At 37.6% G+C, this 17,280-nt stretch overlaps 1 protein-coding gene across 1 annotated transcript in view; it reads left to right on the top strand.

Annotated features, from left to right (window-relative positions):
• Positions 1–11,495, top strand: part of SCUBE3 (signal peptide, CUB domain and EGF like domain containing 3) — an 83,266-nt gene extending 71,771 nt beyond the window's left edge. Inside the window, exons 13-21 of the mRNA XM_015831974.1 lie at positions 2–163; positions 2,143–2,346; positions 3,060–3,221; positions 4,586–4,753; positions 6,147–6,308; positions 6,530–6,727; positions 7,676–7,828; positions 9,357–9,436; positions 10,725–11,495. Coding sequence (XP_015687460.1) covers positions 2–163; positions 2,143–2,346; positions 3,060–3,221; positions 4,586–4,753; positions 6,147–6,308; positions 6,530–6,727; positions 7,676–7,828; positions 9,357–9,436; positions 10,725–10,874 — 1,439 coding nt within the window. The 3' untranslated portion in view covers positions 10,875–11,495. The remainder of the gene's footprint in view (position 1; positions 164–2,142; positions 2,347–3,059; positions 3,222–4,585; positions 4,754–6,146; positions 6,309–6,529; positions 6,728–7,675; positions 7,829–9,356; positions 9,437–10,724) is intronic.
• Positions 11,496–17,280: the final 5,785 nt, after the last annotated feature.

Raw genomic sequence — 17,280 nt, forward strand, 5'->3', positions numbered from 1 at the left:
GGCGGATCAGCCCCTTGCTCAGATTGCCAAGTGTCTTTTGTGAACCTAAAGTGTGATTCATCAAAGAAAGGCAAAGGACGTCGGGTTCGCAACTCTCCCAACAAAGAAGTGACTCGCATCACCCTGGAGTTTGAAGCTGAAATCAAACCTGAAGAGATCACAGGTAGAGTAAGTGACAGAAAAGACTGGGAAATGGGGTGTGGGAGTTGAAAATTCACTTGGCATCATCATCATCATCCTCCAATAATAGTGCATCTTTATCACTATTTTCTTTTTTTTTTAAGGGCAGGAATATGTTGTGAACAGGGACAGACCAGAAGCAGGAATCTTATCACAATTCTGCACAGACTATAACCCTTGTGATAAGTGGCATTTCATGACCAAGAATGAACTTTATTATATTATTAATATTAGTTCATTTTTGAAGAAAAAAATCTTTTCTTAGCAAACCTAAAATTATTTGCAGTCGCTATCGCTAATCATGTTGATAAAAGAACATGGAAAATGTGTTTATGTGTATGTGTGTGTGTCTAAACTGCTTCAGTCAAGGCAATGCTAAGCAATATACAAAAGCAACAGCCAATACAATAATACTAAACAAAACATAAATATTAATAGTACAGTATTGCATTATGATGTTAATATGTTATGCATTCTTTCTTCATAAACAGTAATCAACAAAATTTCAAAAGTCAAAACAGCCTGGAACAAAATAAACTAGACAAGAACTGCATAGTTTAGGAAATTATGTGTTTATATATGCATACACTTGTAATCTGGAAAAATACAAAATTTTAAACATTCATATTCAATATTATGGTCTAAAATCATATATGTGGGTGGAATTAATCAATTCAGAATTACTTAATTGATATTTGCAACTAAATGAGAGTAAAATAATGTTTGATGGAAGATATTTTTAAAAAAACTTTGCTGCTGTATTCATTTTCCACCAATGCTATTTCTCATATTTTTAAAAATCTATTGGTCTAAGAAAAATATTTTTTAAATTTCCTTTTTTTTGTAAACTATACTATAAGTTTGTATCATTTAGCCACTGCAAGCCAAATTAAAGAAAAAATATACCTAGCCTAGAATTAATCACAGCTTATTGTATAATTGTAAATTTCTAAAAAAATTAAATCAAAAGAATAATTAAATGAATATTGCCACCAAATATGGTAATGCATATCCATTTGATTACAACTTTCCAAAGCAATCTACAAAGCCTCTGAAAACTATTGTTCAGAGTTTTTCAACCTTGGTGCCTTCATCTCCCAGAAGCGCTCGCATCTTCAAGCTGCCAAGATTGAGAAAAACTGCTATAATTAAATATGAAAAGAATACAATAGCTTTATGAATTACTTTTATTGTAAAGTTCTTTTACAGACTTTTAAGAGAACATACTATGTTTGATAACAAATTAAGTTCCTTAATTTTGAATTAAACAAATTTACAACACTCTTGTGCATGTTTTCGATTTGTAAGATCTTAATGAGCTTTAAATGTCTTCCAACTTTTAAAACAAGAAGAACAGTGTGACAAAATGGCAAACCCCACAACGACTATCTTGAGTGGGTTCTGAGTTTCAGACAGCCCAGCCACAACCACCATGAGATATCCAGTGAGCATAATTGGATGTAAATATAGAAAAGACCAGTAAATTGATTCCACTATTTAGTTCAAACTGCTACAATGAAAGACAGAACCTCAATATCTTCTGAATGTTGTTAGATGGCTGTGTGCTGTTTGAAATCAACAGCAAACACCACTGAGCAGTATTGCAGGCTAATTCTGCTGACTGCAGCAGTTCGATTCTCACTGGCTCAAGGTTGACTCAACCTTCCATCCTTCCGAGGTCAATAAAACAAGGACCCAGATTGTTGGGGGCAATATGCTGACTCTGTAAACTGCTTAGAGAGGGCTGTAAGTACGGTACTAAGTACTAATACTAAGTACTATTGCTATTGCTATCAAATGCAAAATTTGACCTATTGCTTTACTGTAACCCTTTCCCTGACATGAGATTGCTATTGAATGAACTGATATGAGGAAAGAATACAAAATTGACATTTTGTATTCAACATGACTTTCCTCATTCCGGTGCTAAAAGATGACTTAATCTCCTTCATTTATCTTTAGCTAGCTGCAGCCTGAACTGTGTACGGCAGAAGATTGAGAAAAAGCTGAAGTTAGCTATCAAAGCCTTGAAGAAATCTATAAACCAGGAGCGATTTCTCATTCGTGTCTCAGGAATGGAATATGAGGTGGCCCGGAAGCTGAGCTTGTCTCCTGAGAGACAGGAGAGTTGTGGGCCAGGACAGCAGAGGCTGGCATCCAAGTGTGGTAAGAGAAAAAGAAAACAGCTAAGGCAGTGGGGAATGAGGAAGGAAAGAAGTGAAGAGCCACTTACACATTACTTACAAGCCTTTAGTGCAGTGGTTCTCAACCTGTGGGTCGGGACCCCATTTGGGGTCGATTGACCATTTCATGGGAGTCGCCAAGCAAGGCTGTCCGCCATTTTTTTTGTCCGCCATTTTTTTGTCCGCCATTTTTTTCCCCTTTTCCAGCGGGTGCCTTACCTCCCTTGGGCTGGGCCAGCTGGTGGTCGGCCTGCTCCATCTCTGCCGCTTGCCAGCTACGCCTCGGCCGGCGCAGGGGGCGGAACCATACATGCGTGGCGCTCCCGGGCAGGGAAAGTCCTCGACTTACGACCGGTTGGGTAGTCCTCGACTTACGACCGGTTTAGTCCTCGACTTACGACCGGTTTAGTTATCGACTTACGACCGGTTGGGGTCGCGGCATTAAAAAGGTTGAGAACCACTGCTTTAGCGCTACTGTTGCTTAAATATCTTCTTTCAGCTTTTAACATCTATGGCAATTGCTATTTCTTTTCTACGAGAGCTAGAGTTATTATGCTCATTCTTTTAAAAGCTTAAGCTTTATTATGGTGCACTAGGCACCAGGGAGGATAAAGTGCCTTCCCTTCAAAATAGAGAAGCGTTAACTTGAATATTGTCTTTTTACCTATATCACTAGTACATTTGCCTTTCTCTTAGTTAGCTGCCTTCCAGGAACATACTACCATGGCCAGATGGAGCAGTGTGTCCTTTGCCCTCCCGGGACCTATCAGGAGAAAGAAGGCCAGCTCTCCTGTGACCTTTGCCCTGGGAGTGATGCTTTTGGGCCTACTGGAGCAACAAATATAAGCGCTTGCGCAGGTACAGACATGAGCTGCAGGAATCCCTAAGATTAGAACTGAAGTTCAAGATCCTAATACATGGGAGAATTTGTATAACAGAAGTGCCAGGAAGAAGGGTTATTTGTGTTTCAAAAAAGATCCTAAGAGGCGTGGTGGCTCAGTGACTTAATGATGCTGGAGATAGTCTCTGCTCCAGCAATTCAAATCTTAACACTGTATGGCAGGGTATGCTCCTATCACTCGCCTCAGCTTCTGTCCACCTAACAGATAGTTAGATTCCTGCCAGCTCTGAACCTTCCCAGTTGTGTCACCCTTTTACGAGGTGATTCCAGGGAAGAGAGGGGGCCAAGGATGCTGCTGCAGGAAGAGCCACTTGTCTTTGCTCTGGTGCGAAGCCAGCTCACCCTCCTGTGGCACACTTTGGGAAGTGCAGAAGCATGTCCTAGAACAGGACTACTCTGCAATAGCATTGTGGTCTCCTGGCTAATGTAACAACACCATACAATAATAATAATAATAATAATAATAATAATAATAATAATAATAATAATAATAATAATAATCATCATCATCATCATCATCATCATCATCATCATCATCATCATCAAGATGCTCAGAAAAAGTATTGTAAGGATTCCTTCCACACTAATAACAACCTTAAACAACCTTTATATTATTTAAGAAATGTGTCCCAAAAGCTTAGAATAACAGCTTTTGCAATTACTCAGCATATTGGTATTGCAAGCTTTCACAATATCTCAGTGTAACCTTAGAAGAAGGACTTTCAAAGATAACTGTTAAATCATGCATTTTTTTCCAGCAAAGGGTCTTGCCCTGCAGTTGATCATTCACAAGAGCCTATAGCTATTCATATTTTTCCACATGATGTCCTGATTCTCTGAAAGTGGACAGAAAAATAATTGTTGCCACTAAATGCCCCTAGAAAGAATAACAGGGAGGCAAGACGTGTTGTATGAGTCAAGCATTTTCCCTTTTATGTTTCTGCTGTTTCAGTTTCTCATCATTCTTTTCAAATAATGAATGCATTGACAACAAAGCAATCAACAAAAGCCCTTGTGAAGCTGAGGCAGCCAAATAACTATTATCAGCTTAATAACGATTTTGTCCAAATCACATCCAGGATTTGGATAAAAAGCTCTGATAATAGCTTGTCTCCTTACAATGCCATCCTGATCCAGCGCTGAGACGTAGTATTTCCATAGGTAATTTCTTGGATGGTAGATGGTTTCTATAGTCCTCTTTATGGTTTCATACATTATAATGCCTCTTGCATACAGCTAATTCATCACATTACAAGCCATATGTGGAGAGAATGTACTTCATTTAGTGCAATTAATGTTTTTTTCTCCTGAATGCTCATAGGTCAGTGCCCACCTGGACAATATTCTGTAAATGGCTTTAAACCCTGTCAATTGTGTGTGCGTGGCTCTTATCAGCCTGAAGCTGGCCGAGCGTTATGTTTCCATTGTGGTGGAGGGTTGACCACCAAGCAAGATGGAGCTTTTTCCTTCCAGGATTGTGATACTAAAGGTATGCCTGTGGCAGTATCAGATTTTAGTTTAATATGTTTCTTTTTCACTTGGTATTGCTTCTAGATTCCTTTTCCAAGGTCATCTCCTTAGATCTCTACACCTTTCTGCATGGTGAATCCATGCCCCTTCTCATGTGTCTAGATAGCACTTGAGTGATTGGTTCCAGGAGGTTATTAATGCTTCTTGAGGAAGGACGTTTTGGACCTGCTTTTAAGGAGGTGGTTGTGGACACTTTTTTGAAGAAGCCATTTTGGAATTTAGCTGCCTGTCTGTGATCTTGGAGATAGATATATTCACGTCCTTGGAAGCTCCAATGTGAAATCTCAGGGCTCTTCTCCATATTGTTTAGTAAATGACACCACAGGAAGATGTCATCTATAAATTTGCCATGAGGTGTCACCAGTAGGCTGATGATATTAAATTATACATTGCCATCCTGGGTTGAGCCAGTGATGGTGTGAAAGCCTTAAACTGGTATTGGAAGCTGTGAGGATCTGGTGGAGCAAAACAAATCAAATTAAATCTTATCAATATGGAGTTGCTAATGGTCAATACACCTCTTGGCAATTAAACCTGATAGTTATTCTAGACAAGGTTGTGTTTACCCTGATCTTCATGAAATTGTGAATCCTGCCCAAATAGCAGGTGGAAATCTTGAACAAGAGGGCCATGGTGTTTCACTTATACTCCTATCTGGAGCAGAATGCCCTGAACTGTTGCAATGCACTTTACATGGGGCTACTTTTGGAGAAGACCTGGTAGAAGAAGCTAGTATAAAACGGATTAACTGCATTGGTTACTAGTAAGTTTCTTGGCTTAATGTAAAGTGGTGGTTCTTATTTAAAGACCTTGGTGAAGCAGCACTGGCATATATTGGACAATCCTTGTTAGAATTAAAACAGACTGTTTGGTCCCATCTTTGACCGAGGGACTATTGAAAAGTCCTCTTCTTTCTAAGGTATGTGGGCAAAATGTTATGCTTTCTCTATAGGAGCCATCACATTGTGGATATCTCCTATCCCCCATGCCATCTCCACCTTTCTGTAATTCCTCAAACAAGTCAAATATTTTATATCACTGTACTGGCTGACTTGTTGTGAACATCTATTTGCAGGGGTATCTTATTTTTCTGATATTAAATTTGAACTAATTGTTCATTATTATGTTTTTATTTTTTCTTTGGGATGGTGTTGTATGCTTCCCAGAGTCCTTTAATTTTGAGGTAGTTATAAGTACTATAGAATGAAGAAAAGGAGAGAAGGAGAAGGCATTCTGTTACTGTATTGTATTTACTGTTGAAAATGACTTTTTATTTAAAAATATACTTAACCAATTAATGTTTTTTTTTATTCTATTTAAACTGATTTTTTTAAATTTTGTTTAATTTTCAGTTCAGTGCTCTCCAGGCCATTATTACAACACCAGTGTCCATCGCTGCATTCGTTGTGTTATAGGCACCTATCAGCCAGACTTCCGTCAAAACTATTGTATTGCATGTCCTGGGAATACTACAACGGACTTTGATGGTTCAACTTCTGTATCACAGTGCAAAAGTATGTGTTGTCTTGCAAGAGTTGTATAGATTTTGGAAGAACAAAATAGAGAATTAATTTGTATAGATATGACTATCTGAAATTATCTGTTTTCTTGACTTCCTATTTTTGTGTATGTTACACACAACACACACACACACATTTACATTGTATTACACTCACAAGGCAGATCGCCAGTTGCTCAGCTGATATTCCAGTATTTTTTATATGTTTTCTTGCAGACCGTCAATGTGGTGGGGAACTGGGAGAGTACACTGGCTATATTGAGTCTCCCAATTACCCTGGAAACTATCCTGCAAATGTGGAATGCACTTGGAACATCAACCCACCTCCAAAGCGCAAGATTTTGATTGTGGTGCCTGAAATCTTCCTGCCTTCTGAGGATGAATGTGGGGATGTCCTGGTGATGCGGAAAAATTGTAGGTAACCCAATGCTTCCTTGGAACCATACAGAACATAGCTTTACAGGATTAGCTTTCAGCAGATCCCTGTTGAATGTGTTGATGTAGTACCATCCTCCTTCATTTTCACTGGAGTAATGAGCAAACTAATAGCTGATTCTTCTAGCACTTCCTAAAGAGTTTAGTGTTTGGGTCTTTAGTTTCTACATTGAAACTGATGCCTTACAGTGATGACAGCCATCCAGATACTGATAGTCAGGATCTGATTTTTTTCTGGATTAGAATACACTTATAGAGTTAAACTGGGAATACAATGACATTAAAAAATGTAATTCAGAGCAATCCATGAGTATAAGAAGATTTACTAATTATCATTGTTAATCAGAAGGCCTGCATCCTTCAAGAGGATTATTGTGGGAGTCTCTGAGTGCTCCAAATTTTCAGACAAGAACTTTATTGTGTAGTATTTGTCCCTCATGTATATCTATAGGAAATCAACACATGAACTTTGATTTGTATTCTTCTTGTCCCCTTCCTTCCATCATTTTTTCCTCCAGAAAATCTGTTAAATTATACCATATTGTGGTTGCATGAAGGGTAGTCTTGCTGTTGTACTAAATATATACATACCAAAATTTAAAACTTTGAGGTATTAAGATCCAATCCTCAAAAATGTCCTCACCTGAATGGGTCTGCTCTTATTTCAGATCTAAACGGCCTTTTAGAAATTTCAAGATGATACATCTTGGTTAAGATATGCTTCTTTTTTTAAAAAAAAAAGTGGAATTCAAACATATCCTCCCTTTCATCTCTCAAGTGTAAGGATCTTTAGCAAAAGAAAGAAAAGCCTTTCGTTGCTTACATATCTTCTTTCATCCCTGAAGATGTTTAAATGTTTTATGTTTAATGGTGCAAGAGCTGTGTGATTCCAAACAATGTGCGAACATGATCTGTTTTCTTTTACAGCATCTCCGCCCTCCATCACAACCTATGAGACATGCCAGACTTATGAGAGGCCTATAGCATTCACTGCAAGGTCCCGAAAATTATGGATTAACTTTAAAACCAGTGAAACTAACAGTGCCAGAGGCTTCCAAATTCCTTATGTCACATATGATGGTAAGCATGAGAAAGTTATAGAGCTATGAAATGGTCTGATATTTTTAGCATATAGGTACCTTGTGGACCTATGCTTCCTAGTCCTTCTTCTGATGTCATTTGGCTCCAATCCTTGATGTTAACCATGGACATCTGAAAAACTTTCACACATATATACATCCAAATATCTTATACATTTAATTCTTTAGCCTTTCAGTATTCATGCAACATACACAGATACTGGAAAGCATGGGTGGCAAAATACCATTCTCCAAATAAGATTTCTGGCAGTAAAATATTATTTCAAGTATATAAAGAAGTTGAGTACTTCTGACCAAGGTATTAATGTAATTAATGAGAATGAGTGTCTTTTTAATATCTGTAGGTGGGGAGAGGGGATATTAATCATAAAAGTAAACAATGCCAAGGTCTGTTGTCTTCCTTTTAATTGTTTAAAATGTTGGTATTTCTTTCAAAAATATATATATAAATGTCTAATAGCTGTGATATAATTTTCTTGAATTGTTGTTTTCAATTTATTGAAATGTGACAGCTATATGGCAAGAGTCTTCAGTTGGTTCATATAGCAAGCAATACAATATCAAGCTTCCCTCTTTTTCTAAATATCTAAATAGTTAAACATGCATTTATAAATAGCTATTACAAGACTGGGTTTTTTTGCAAAAAAATTTAATGCTAGAAGGAGATTCTCAGGCACTTTAGGTTGCTGATCCATATGCATCAAAAATGTTAAACTGATAAAATTCTTATTATTTCTTGCTATAGCCTCAGTAACTCTAGAATTATGTCTAGAACTATTGTCTAGTTCTACACCATTTTCCTTCATTCATCTTTCTCTCAGGAATGCTTGTCTTTGGATCTTGCAGATGACTTTGTTAATATCACTTTCTCTTTCTGATGCTAATGATTTACCATGAAATGAGTTCCAACTCTTGCAGAGCATATGGAAGATTTTGTCCAAGTTGATATGCTTTCCATCCGGTTCTTCAGGTCTTCCAATGTGCCCCTATTTCTATTCTAATTTATTCCGTGCACTTTGCTGCTTATTCTCTTTTATCATTCTTTCCTTTAACTTTTCCTAGCATTATAGATTTCTCAAGAGGGCCAAGTCTTTCAATAATGTATTCAAAATGTAATTTGAGCCTGGTCATTTGTCCTTGGTGAAAACTCTGGATTGATTTGTTGTTTACCTGGCAAGCGATGGTCTCCGGACTTTTTTGCAACTCCAAAGTTTAAAAGAATATTCTTCTTCACAGTCCAACTCGTGCTTCCATAGGGAAGTGTCATAGGGAAAACCATTGCTATAATATATCATGGCATCTGAATATCTTTTCCTCATTGCTATTCTACCAACTTCTAGTTAGAGGTTTATTTCTTTATTCCGCCTTCCCTCCAAATTCCATGAGGCAACTCTGGAGATTATTAAAATCTTTTTATGATGCATGTACAGTATGTATACATTGCACTCAAAATAAATTTACTGGCTGCTTTTCTTGTATCTTTGTGACTACTTTACCCAATAATACAGAGGATTATGAACAGCTGGTGGAAGACATTGTCCGAGATGGCAGACTCTATGCATCTGAAAATCATCAGGAAATATTGAAGGTAAGACTGGATAAGGATTTGATTCATTGGTATCCTTCAGCACAGGGATTCCCAACCCCTGATCTGTGGACCGGTTCCTGTCCGTGGCATGCCAGAAACCGGGCCACACAAACAAGTAAAGCCCCATCCGCGGGATGCAGGCAGCATGTAAAACCATGCCCCCTCCAATCCGCAGAAAATCCTCTCTCCATGGAACCAATCCCTGGTGCCGAAAAGGTTGCAAACCGCTGCTTTAGCACACATATGCTTATGTGCATTGTTTTCTATACATCTCATATTTTAAACATATTTGAAAGCGGATCTTATGATAATTTTTTTTATTAGAGAACTTGGAGAGCTCCTTGTAATGTGAGGAGAAATAGAAAATGCTAACATAAAGCCAAAAAGCATTTCACTGAGTGTACATTTTAGAAAATGGCTTTCAGTTAGTCTCTCCCCTACCTCTTTTTTTCAGATACAACTGTAGAAGTTATGAATGCAAATCCACATCAAGTTGTATGATGAGAGGCTTTAATGATTTCCTTCCTGCTCCAGCTTTTTGAGAGAAATTGTTCCTTTCCGTTTGGGGAAATAGTAGCTTGAGGTTATAGAAATAGCTCTGTTTTTACTTAATTTAAAATATAACAGAAGGTACACTTGTAATAATGGTACTGCACTTATGCTTAACATATGTAGCAGACTCTTTTTTTCCCAATGGTATACTAGTGGAAAAACATAAGGTTGGGGGATGTGGCAGTTTTTCTCCTTACAGTTTGAAATTGAACCATACTTTTCAAACAGAATGAAAATACTTTTCATTCAGAATGAAAATATTTTCTTTCAGAAAACCTGTCATTCAGTTATGTTTTTAAAACTTATCACCACAGCTCAGGATTGGGGAGTATATATCTGCATTTAGAATGACTTTGCAAAGCTTTCATGGAGATCAGGAAAATTAGCTAGTTAATATATAATCCAAATAATTATTCATTTTGTAGGATTTTCTCCACTCATGGATGTGGAAAAAATTAGACATGGATTAATAGTGTTGTATCTCACTATAACATACAGTATGGGTCTGGATACATTTCATGGATTTTCTTGCTGATTGGTTTGGAATGGTTTGGTGCATATAAAATAATCTGTTGGATTAGTGATTCCACTATTGATTCCATTCTCAACCTTGCTAGTTATATAGCAAAAGTATCATAGTACTAGTTTCTCGGCTAGCTATCTGTTTGTCAAAGATTCTATAAACTATTACAAGTCTTGTGATTACATCTAAAGTTGTCATTGACTTCCCTTACAGGATAAGAAGTTAATCAAGGCTTTCTTTGACGTGTTAGCTCATCCACAAAACTACTTTAAATACACCGAAAAACATAAGGAAATGCTGCCACGCTCCTTCATCAAACTCCTTCGCTCCAAAGTTTCAAGTTTTCTTAGACCTTACAAATAGCCTCATATTTTCACCAACCTTCCGGGTTTCTCGGCTGCCAAGAAAACTTTTTTTCTTATGCTTATTGTTACTTTTCGGTGAATTTTTTCTACAAATAGAAACCCGCCATCTTCACTATGCAGATGCATCTAATATTTGGTCATTCCTTGGCTTTTCTTCAAATCAAATTTACTGATGATTTGGCCCTGGAAGGAACAACTGGCCACAAGGAACTAAGTCCCCTCCCTTGGGTTTCCATACTGAAGCCTCAGTCTGTTGAGAGCACCCATCTCAGTAAGTGACACACTCTTCACAAAAGTCCTCTGCTGGGACCAGTATCTCCCAGTCAATTCAGCTTTCTCATATATATATGCCATCATGTGTGGCTCCTTGTGCTGCCAGGCAGTTGCTAAAGATGCTGTTTGGGTACATTTCTCTGCATGACTGTTTCCAAAAAGAAGTACTTCTGCTATCGTATCATGCCTCTGCTTCTGGGACACCAATGAAATGGGAAGACTCTGAGCAACTGCTAAGCAATGGAATTGATCCAGCTGAATTCTTTTGTAAAGAACTGAGAGCAAAGGACACCTGGAATGTGGAAGGTTCTGCCTTATTTATCAGACTGTTGTGCTTTTAATTGAAAAATGAATCAAGCAATCTTGCAGAGAGGATCAAACAAGATACATGGGGGAGGGGATACAATGGATATAGATCATACAATAAAAAAGTGTATCACAGAAATGTGAAAAGAAATTGCCCTTGTTGGGAATGGCAAGTGTGGTGACTAGAAGAACATCATTTCATGATGGATTTTGGTGTTAAAAGCCTGGCCTAGCCACCTACTCATACAGAATAATGTCTGGGAAAGGGGAGGGGGGAGCAGAAGTTGATGAAAAGTGAGATTTTCTGATATGATTTTCCCCACAGACATTTGTGCTGAGAAATCAGTCTTCTTGTAAGCTCTGCCAAAGAGTAACTCAGTGATAAGAACGCAAGTGGTGTGAAGGGCAGGAGTAAGTGAATGTGCACTAGGATGCTCTCCTTTCTACCTTTTTCATATTATTAAGTGCAATCATTTTGAGTTGTCTTTATATTATTTAGAGGGGTTTTTTCTACTAGAAACTACAATATTTATACCTGCCTGAGAAAAGAGGATGTGTGTGTGCATATGCGAGAAAAAGAAAAGAATCCAAACATGGAATTGGGAGAATGATGACTAAATATGACTACATTTTCAGCTTTTGAAATTTTATTTTCTTCACTACAGTAAACTGCAACGTAACTCCTAAAGATAAGAGTTTGTATATGTCAAATTATGCTTTGATAACAAGCAGCTCCTGAAAGTCAGTTCAATTCAAATATTATCAAAGGCATCTTTAAAGAATATATCAAGAATCATATACTGGAATCTGTCCCCATATTAAAACTCTTTTAACACATTCAACATGCTGCTTAATCTCACTCTTTCTGACAATTTAGCTTTGTACAAGTAGAAGAATGTTTGGTTCTAAGATATTATACAGAGATGGCTAGGTTCTCTTTCTGATGCTCCAATAAGCTGCAGGGTCTGTAAAGGGTCTGGGGTCTTTTGGGAAGTCGTACCTTTTAACTCGAAGTTTTTTCTCCCTCCTAATTCCAAAAATGTAGCTATGAATTCTTAGTGAGGAGGGAAATGTTTTCTGCACCTATTCAGAAGTGCTCTTGCTTTCTCATGCTACAAAGCTGAATCCTGTATTGAATTTGGATTTTAGAATGGCTCTTGATACGAAATCATCACGAGTGTTTTTTCCTTGTCCATTTCAAATTACATAAACTGACAAGGCAAGCTACTGTATATAAAAAAGAGAGCAAACCCCACTCCCTTCTAGCACTAAGGATGAAATGTCTGCCAGCAAACAACCAAGCTCAGAGATCATTAAGGACACCACAGTTACATAAACTGTCAGTCAAGCACTGATTCATATTCAAGTGCAAATGCTGATGTTGAAAAGCAGTCTTAAGTCTAACCTAGCAATCAGAATTATGGAAAGCGGTATGCAATTATAATCAGTTCATGTACGATACTGTCAATTTTCACCAGTATTGTGTGCTATGGATTTTCTATGTCTTATTTTTAACCTGATCCAAAATCAAGAAATAGTTGTACCAAATTCACATTTCAGCCATGAAACAGAATGTAGTGGAACCACAGGGAAAGGGGCCTCGCCAAGGGGAATAAAGAGACATTCCATCTTGTGGAGTGGGGGGGGGAGGGGAGAAGGAAACATTTGAGATCAAACTCTTAGGTGTATCTGTCGTTTTTCCAAGGGAAGGCAGACAATCTGGGAAGATACTTGTAACATAGGTGATTGAATAATAAAATATCAGCTTGGGCCTATCCACAAGTGGTTCTGGTTGCTTGCACCCAACAAAGAAGTGGTTTTGATGTAAACACAGTTCTAGTATTTTAGTCGGTGAGATTCCATTATTACAAATGCTAATTGGATGCAGCATTTTCTTGAACTTACAAGCATTCGTTTATTTGGTGGAAGTGGACAGAGGTAGACACTCAAGTTGGTTATTTACTTTAGAGAAAAACAATAGAGACATAACCAGAAACGAGGGACAGCTTTGAAAAGAAAAACAATGTGTTGACTTTTGCTTTGGATTCTACTTGGTTTCTGTTATGAGATCTATTTTGCCTGTATCAATATGTAAAAAGTAAAAAAATTGACAAGCTGAAAAGTCCATCTCAAATAGGAAGTATAACCAGATATAAACAATAAAGCTAAATTATTTATAGTTGCTGTGCCATATGTCATCATCCAGTATCCCTTGAAAAATAATGAAAAGGGGTGTAGTTCGTAAAGTTATTTGCACTTGATGAAAAAATTGTATCTGATTTGTAAAAATAAAATTTTGCATTTCATATTGCCCATTTAAATTATTAAATGGAATTTCTTGGTGTTTCATTGATATTCCAGATTTTTCCCCATTGCTTGTAAAATGGCTAATGCATATTTATTGCTGCTTGCCGTTCTGTTTCTCCCTTCCTTTATGTTCCTTTTTGGAAATCAGCCAATTTTTTTCCACTAGACAGTTTGTGGGCACCAACAATTATGGTTCCAAAGCCTGCACATAGTATTTGTACTGTTAAATGCATATTATTGCCTGTTATGCCTTTCTGCTAAAAAAAAACAAAAACATAACTCCTCCAATACAAAAGCAATTAAAATTGTATAAAAATAGCACCAATGGAAAGCATGCCAATAGTATGAATGAAAATAATTATGTCTTTTCCTGTACCAGAGATGGGGATCATATTTAGATGTTACTAAGCTGCACTCCCAACATTATTCACTGTTTATAAAGGCTGGAGGTACTATGACCCACAGATGTTCAGCAATGTTTTCCAGAAAGAGAAATTAGGTTTGTTGTCATGTCTTACTGTATCCCTCAGTAGTAGCTCATAGGGATTTTACAAAGCCATTTGAAGACATAGGGCTGGTAGAAGGGTTGTTGGCCTGCACTGCATATTCAGAGGTCTATGAAAACTTGTTGCAGCCAACTTGCTGCGGAACAACTCACCATGGCCAATTTGCTGTGGGACAAGAGTTACACTAATATCAAAGAAATGGTGGAATACAATCATTAAAGAAAGGATGCAAAAGGAGGGACAGAATGAAACGTGAAGGCTCAGCACCACATCTTGAAGGGTCCCTTCAAGAGGATTGGCATACTTTAAGCACCAGAGTCAGAGATATTTTATCTGGCAGCTTTGCATAGTTCTGGCATAGCTTATCAAAATTAATATCACTTTGGGGGGGGGGGGAAAGATGCACACCTTTTCTTTTGACTCTTTTCTATAAATGAACATAGGAAAACATGCTGGGTAACACCAATAATGGTGTTTCCTCCAGCAACCTTTTTCAAGCAGAAAGTTTTAGGAAACTAAGGAGGAGAACTGAAAGGCAGTAACGTTCTTATTTCCTAGCAACTGTATTTCAGAAGCATATTATTTCTAGAGGTTGGATATAATTATGACTTGATAATTATTTGATAACACTTTTTCTCAATCTGAAGTTCACAGATTACTTGAGACTATCTGATAATATGTTTAATATTTTATAATTTTCTTTTACAATAGCATTCTGTGTTTTCCAATAACCATAAATCAGAAGTACATTATTTCTAGAGACCGGATATAACCATGATTTGGGACTATTTGATAATGCTTTTCCTCCATTAATCTGAAGTCTACATACTTGTCAAAATTACATTCATCTGGCCATCTCTTCTTTTTCAATCTCTAATCGTTGCTATCAAAGATAATTATTTTATTCTTTTCATTGCTACAGTGCAAAGGTGAAGTATTTTTAAAAGTTGAAGGATCAGTGAGTTGCAAAATCTTTCTGGCTAAATAAATGCTTGGGGACCTTATTGCTAGTATATTACTATACTTACCCCTTAGTCAAAAGTGTATACGTTTGCTGTTCTGGCATACCAAATTGCTAAAATTTGCAGACTATTAGAATCGTGTGACAAAAGGACAGCAGAACCTGCTCTTGCTTACTAAGAAATAAAGTTTATCTAAAATGAACTGTTTGATTTCTGAAATCTTGGCTTTTGGATATGGTTTGGAAGAGAAAAAATTCCTCCCATATTGTTATTTTTCAGATACAGTATTTGTGATTACTGATAAGTAGGGGTGCTTCTAATGTGGATAGCTTCTAATAAAAAATAGCATGAGTGTTTCCCATTTCTTTCTGCTGGGGTTGTTGTTAGGGTTACGTATTTTGGTTAAAATCTGGATGAACATTAGATATAGGGTTGCCGGGTGTCCACTATTTGAGTGGACAGTCCACTTTTTTCACATTATGTTCACTATTTTTTTTCACAAAATAGTGGACATTTTTTTTATTCAAAAGCTTTATGATGAAATGGTACGTAATCTAAAGCTGTACAGTCTACTTTTTTTTACTACTTAACCCCCCCCCCCCCCGCTTGTCCGCTATTTTTTGGAAGCAGACCTGGCAACCCTAATTAGATAGAATAAATACTGTATAGTACAGAAAGAATCCACTCTACTGCCCCTCTTATTTGCATAGATTTTTGCTGCCAAGTTTTGGTTGACATCTAATTGTGATAACAAGTTGGCAGAAGCAGGGGGTTAAAACTTAAGGAGTTTAATAAGCTGACAATCTCTTAACAAGTTTTGCATTAAGCCACAATAAATGGCTTAAAAGTTGAAAAAAGATAATAGCTTTGATGTCACTACCTCCACTAAACACACAATGATTTAAAAATAAAATAATCCCATAGTTCATTTGAAGCACTTATATGAATAACAATTAGTATAGCAGGTTGCAAACTTGTTTCTATGGGAGGGGGCTGATCGTAGAACAGATGTTACAGCTTTAGCTCCTTTCTCCAAATATTCAAATCTCTCCATCACAACATCCCTCCTTCCTCTTTTAGAATCAAGCTTTTAAAAAGTTTTTCATTGATAAATGTCTATGGAGATTGTCATTCATCCAGGTCATAGTTGTCCCAAAGATGCTTTTTCACGAGGCAATTGGACTTTTTTCTTTCAAGACGTTTCACTTCTCATCCAAGAAGCTTCTGGATGGTAGGGAATGAAAGGATTTATACTCCTTCCAGATAGCTGGTCATTTGCATTCTTTTAGAGAGTCGTTGAGGCTACCTGGAGGTTTATCTGTGTCATCAGGGTCACCTCAGTAGTGCAAATGGGTGTGGAGCTTTCTTAGAACTTTGAAAGGACTGTGTTGTAGACTGGAGATAGATGATGTTGTATCCCACTCTTGAGAGAGGGCTGTTCAGTTTTGACATAGATGGCCTCTTTGACCCCTCTTTCAAACCAGTGGCCCTGTCTAAAATGTGAACTTTGTTGCCTTCAAAAGAGTGCCCTTTGTCTTTTAAATGCAGATGGCCTGCTAAATCTTGTCCTGATGGGTTTGTTCTATGTTGTGCCATGCGTTTATGAACTGGTTGTTTTGTTTCCCCAATGTACAGATCTGTGCATGGCTCACTGCATTGTATGGCATATTTTCTGCATCGCATGAGAAAAGCACATCTTCCTTCTCCTATCCTTATCACTTTCTACAGGGGGACATTCGAGAGCATCCTGTCATACAGCATCACAGTCTGGTTTGGAAGCATCACTGCTTCAGACAGGAAGGCGGTGCAGACAGTGGTGAGGATGGCTGAAAAGATCATTGGCATCTCCCTCCCTCCCATCCAGGACATAGCACAGAAACATTGCTTGAGCAGGGTCCGAAAATTATCTGGGACACGACACATCCTCTTCACGACCTGTTTTCCTTGTTACCTTCTGGGAGGAGGCTTCGTAGTATCCGTAGCAGAACATCCAGATTCAGCCATAGTTTCATTCCATACAGCATTAACCTTGTGAGCTCTCAAGCTTCCT

This window comes from Protobothrops mucrosquamatus, unplaced genomic scaffold (assembly GCF_001527695.2).
Source record: "Protobothrops mucrosquamatus isolate PMUCROS unplaced genomic scaffold, P.Mucros_1.0 scaffold_293, whole genome shotgun sequence".
Classification (NCBI taxonomy): domain Eukaryota; kingdom Metazoa; phylum Chordata; class Lepidosauria; order Squamata; family Viperidae; genus Protobothrops; species Protobothrops mucrosquamatus.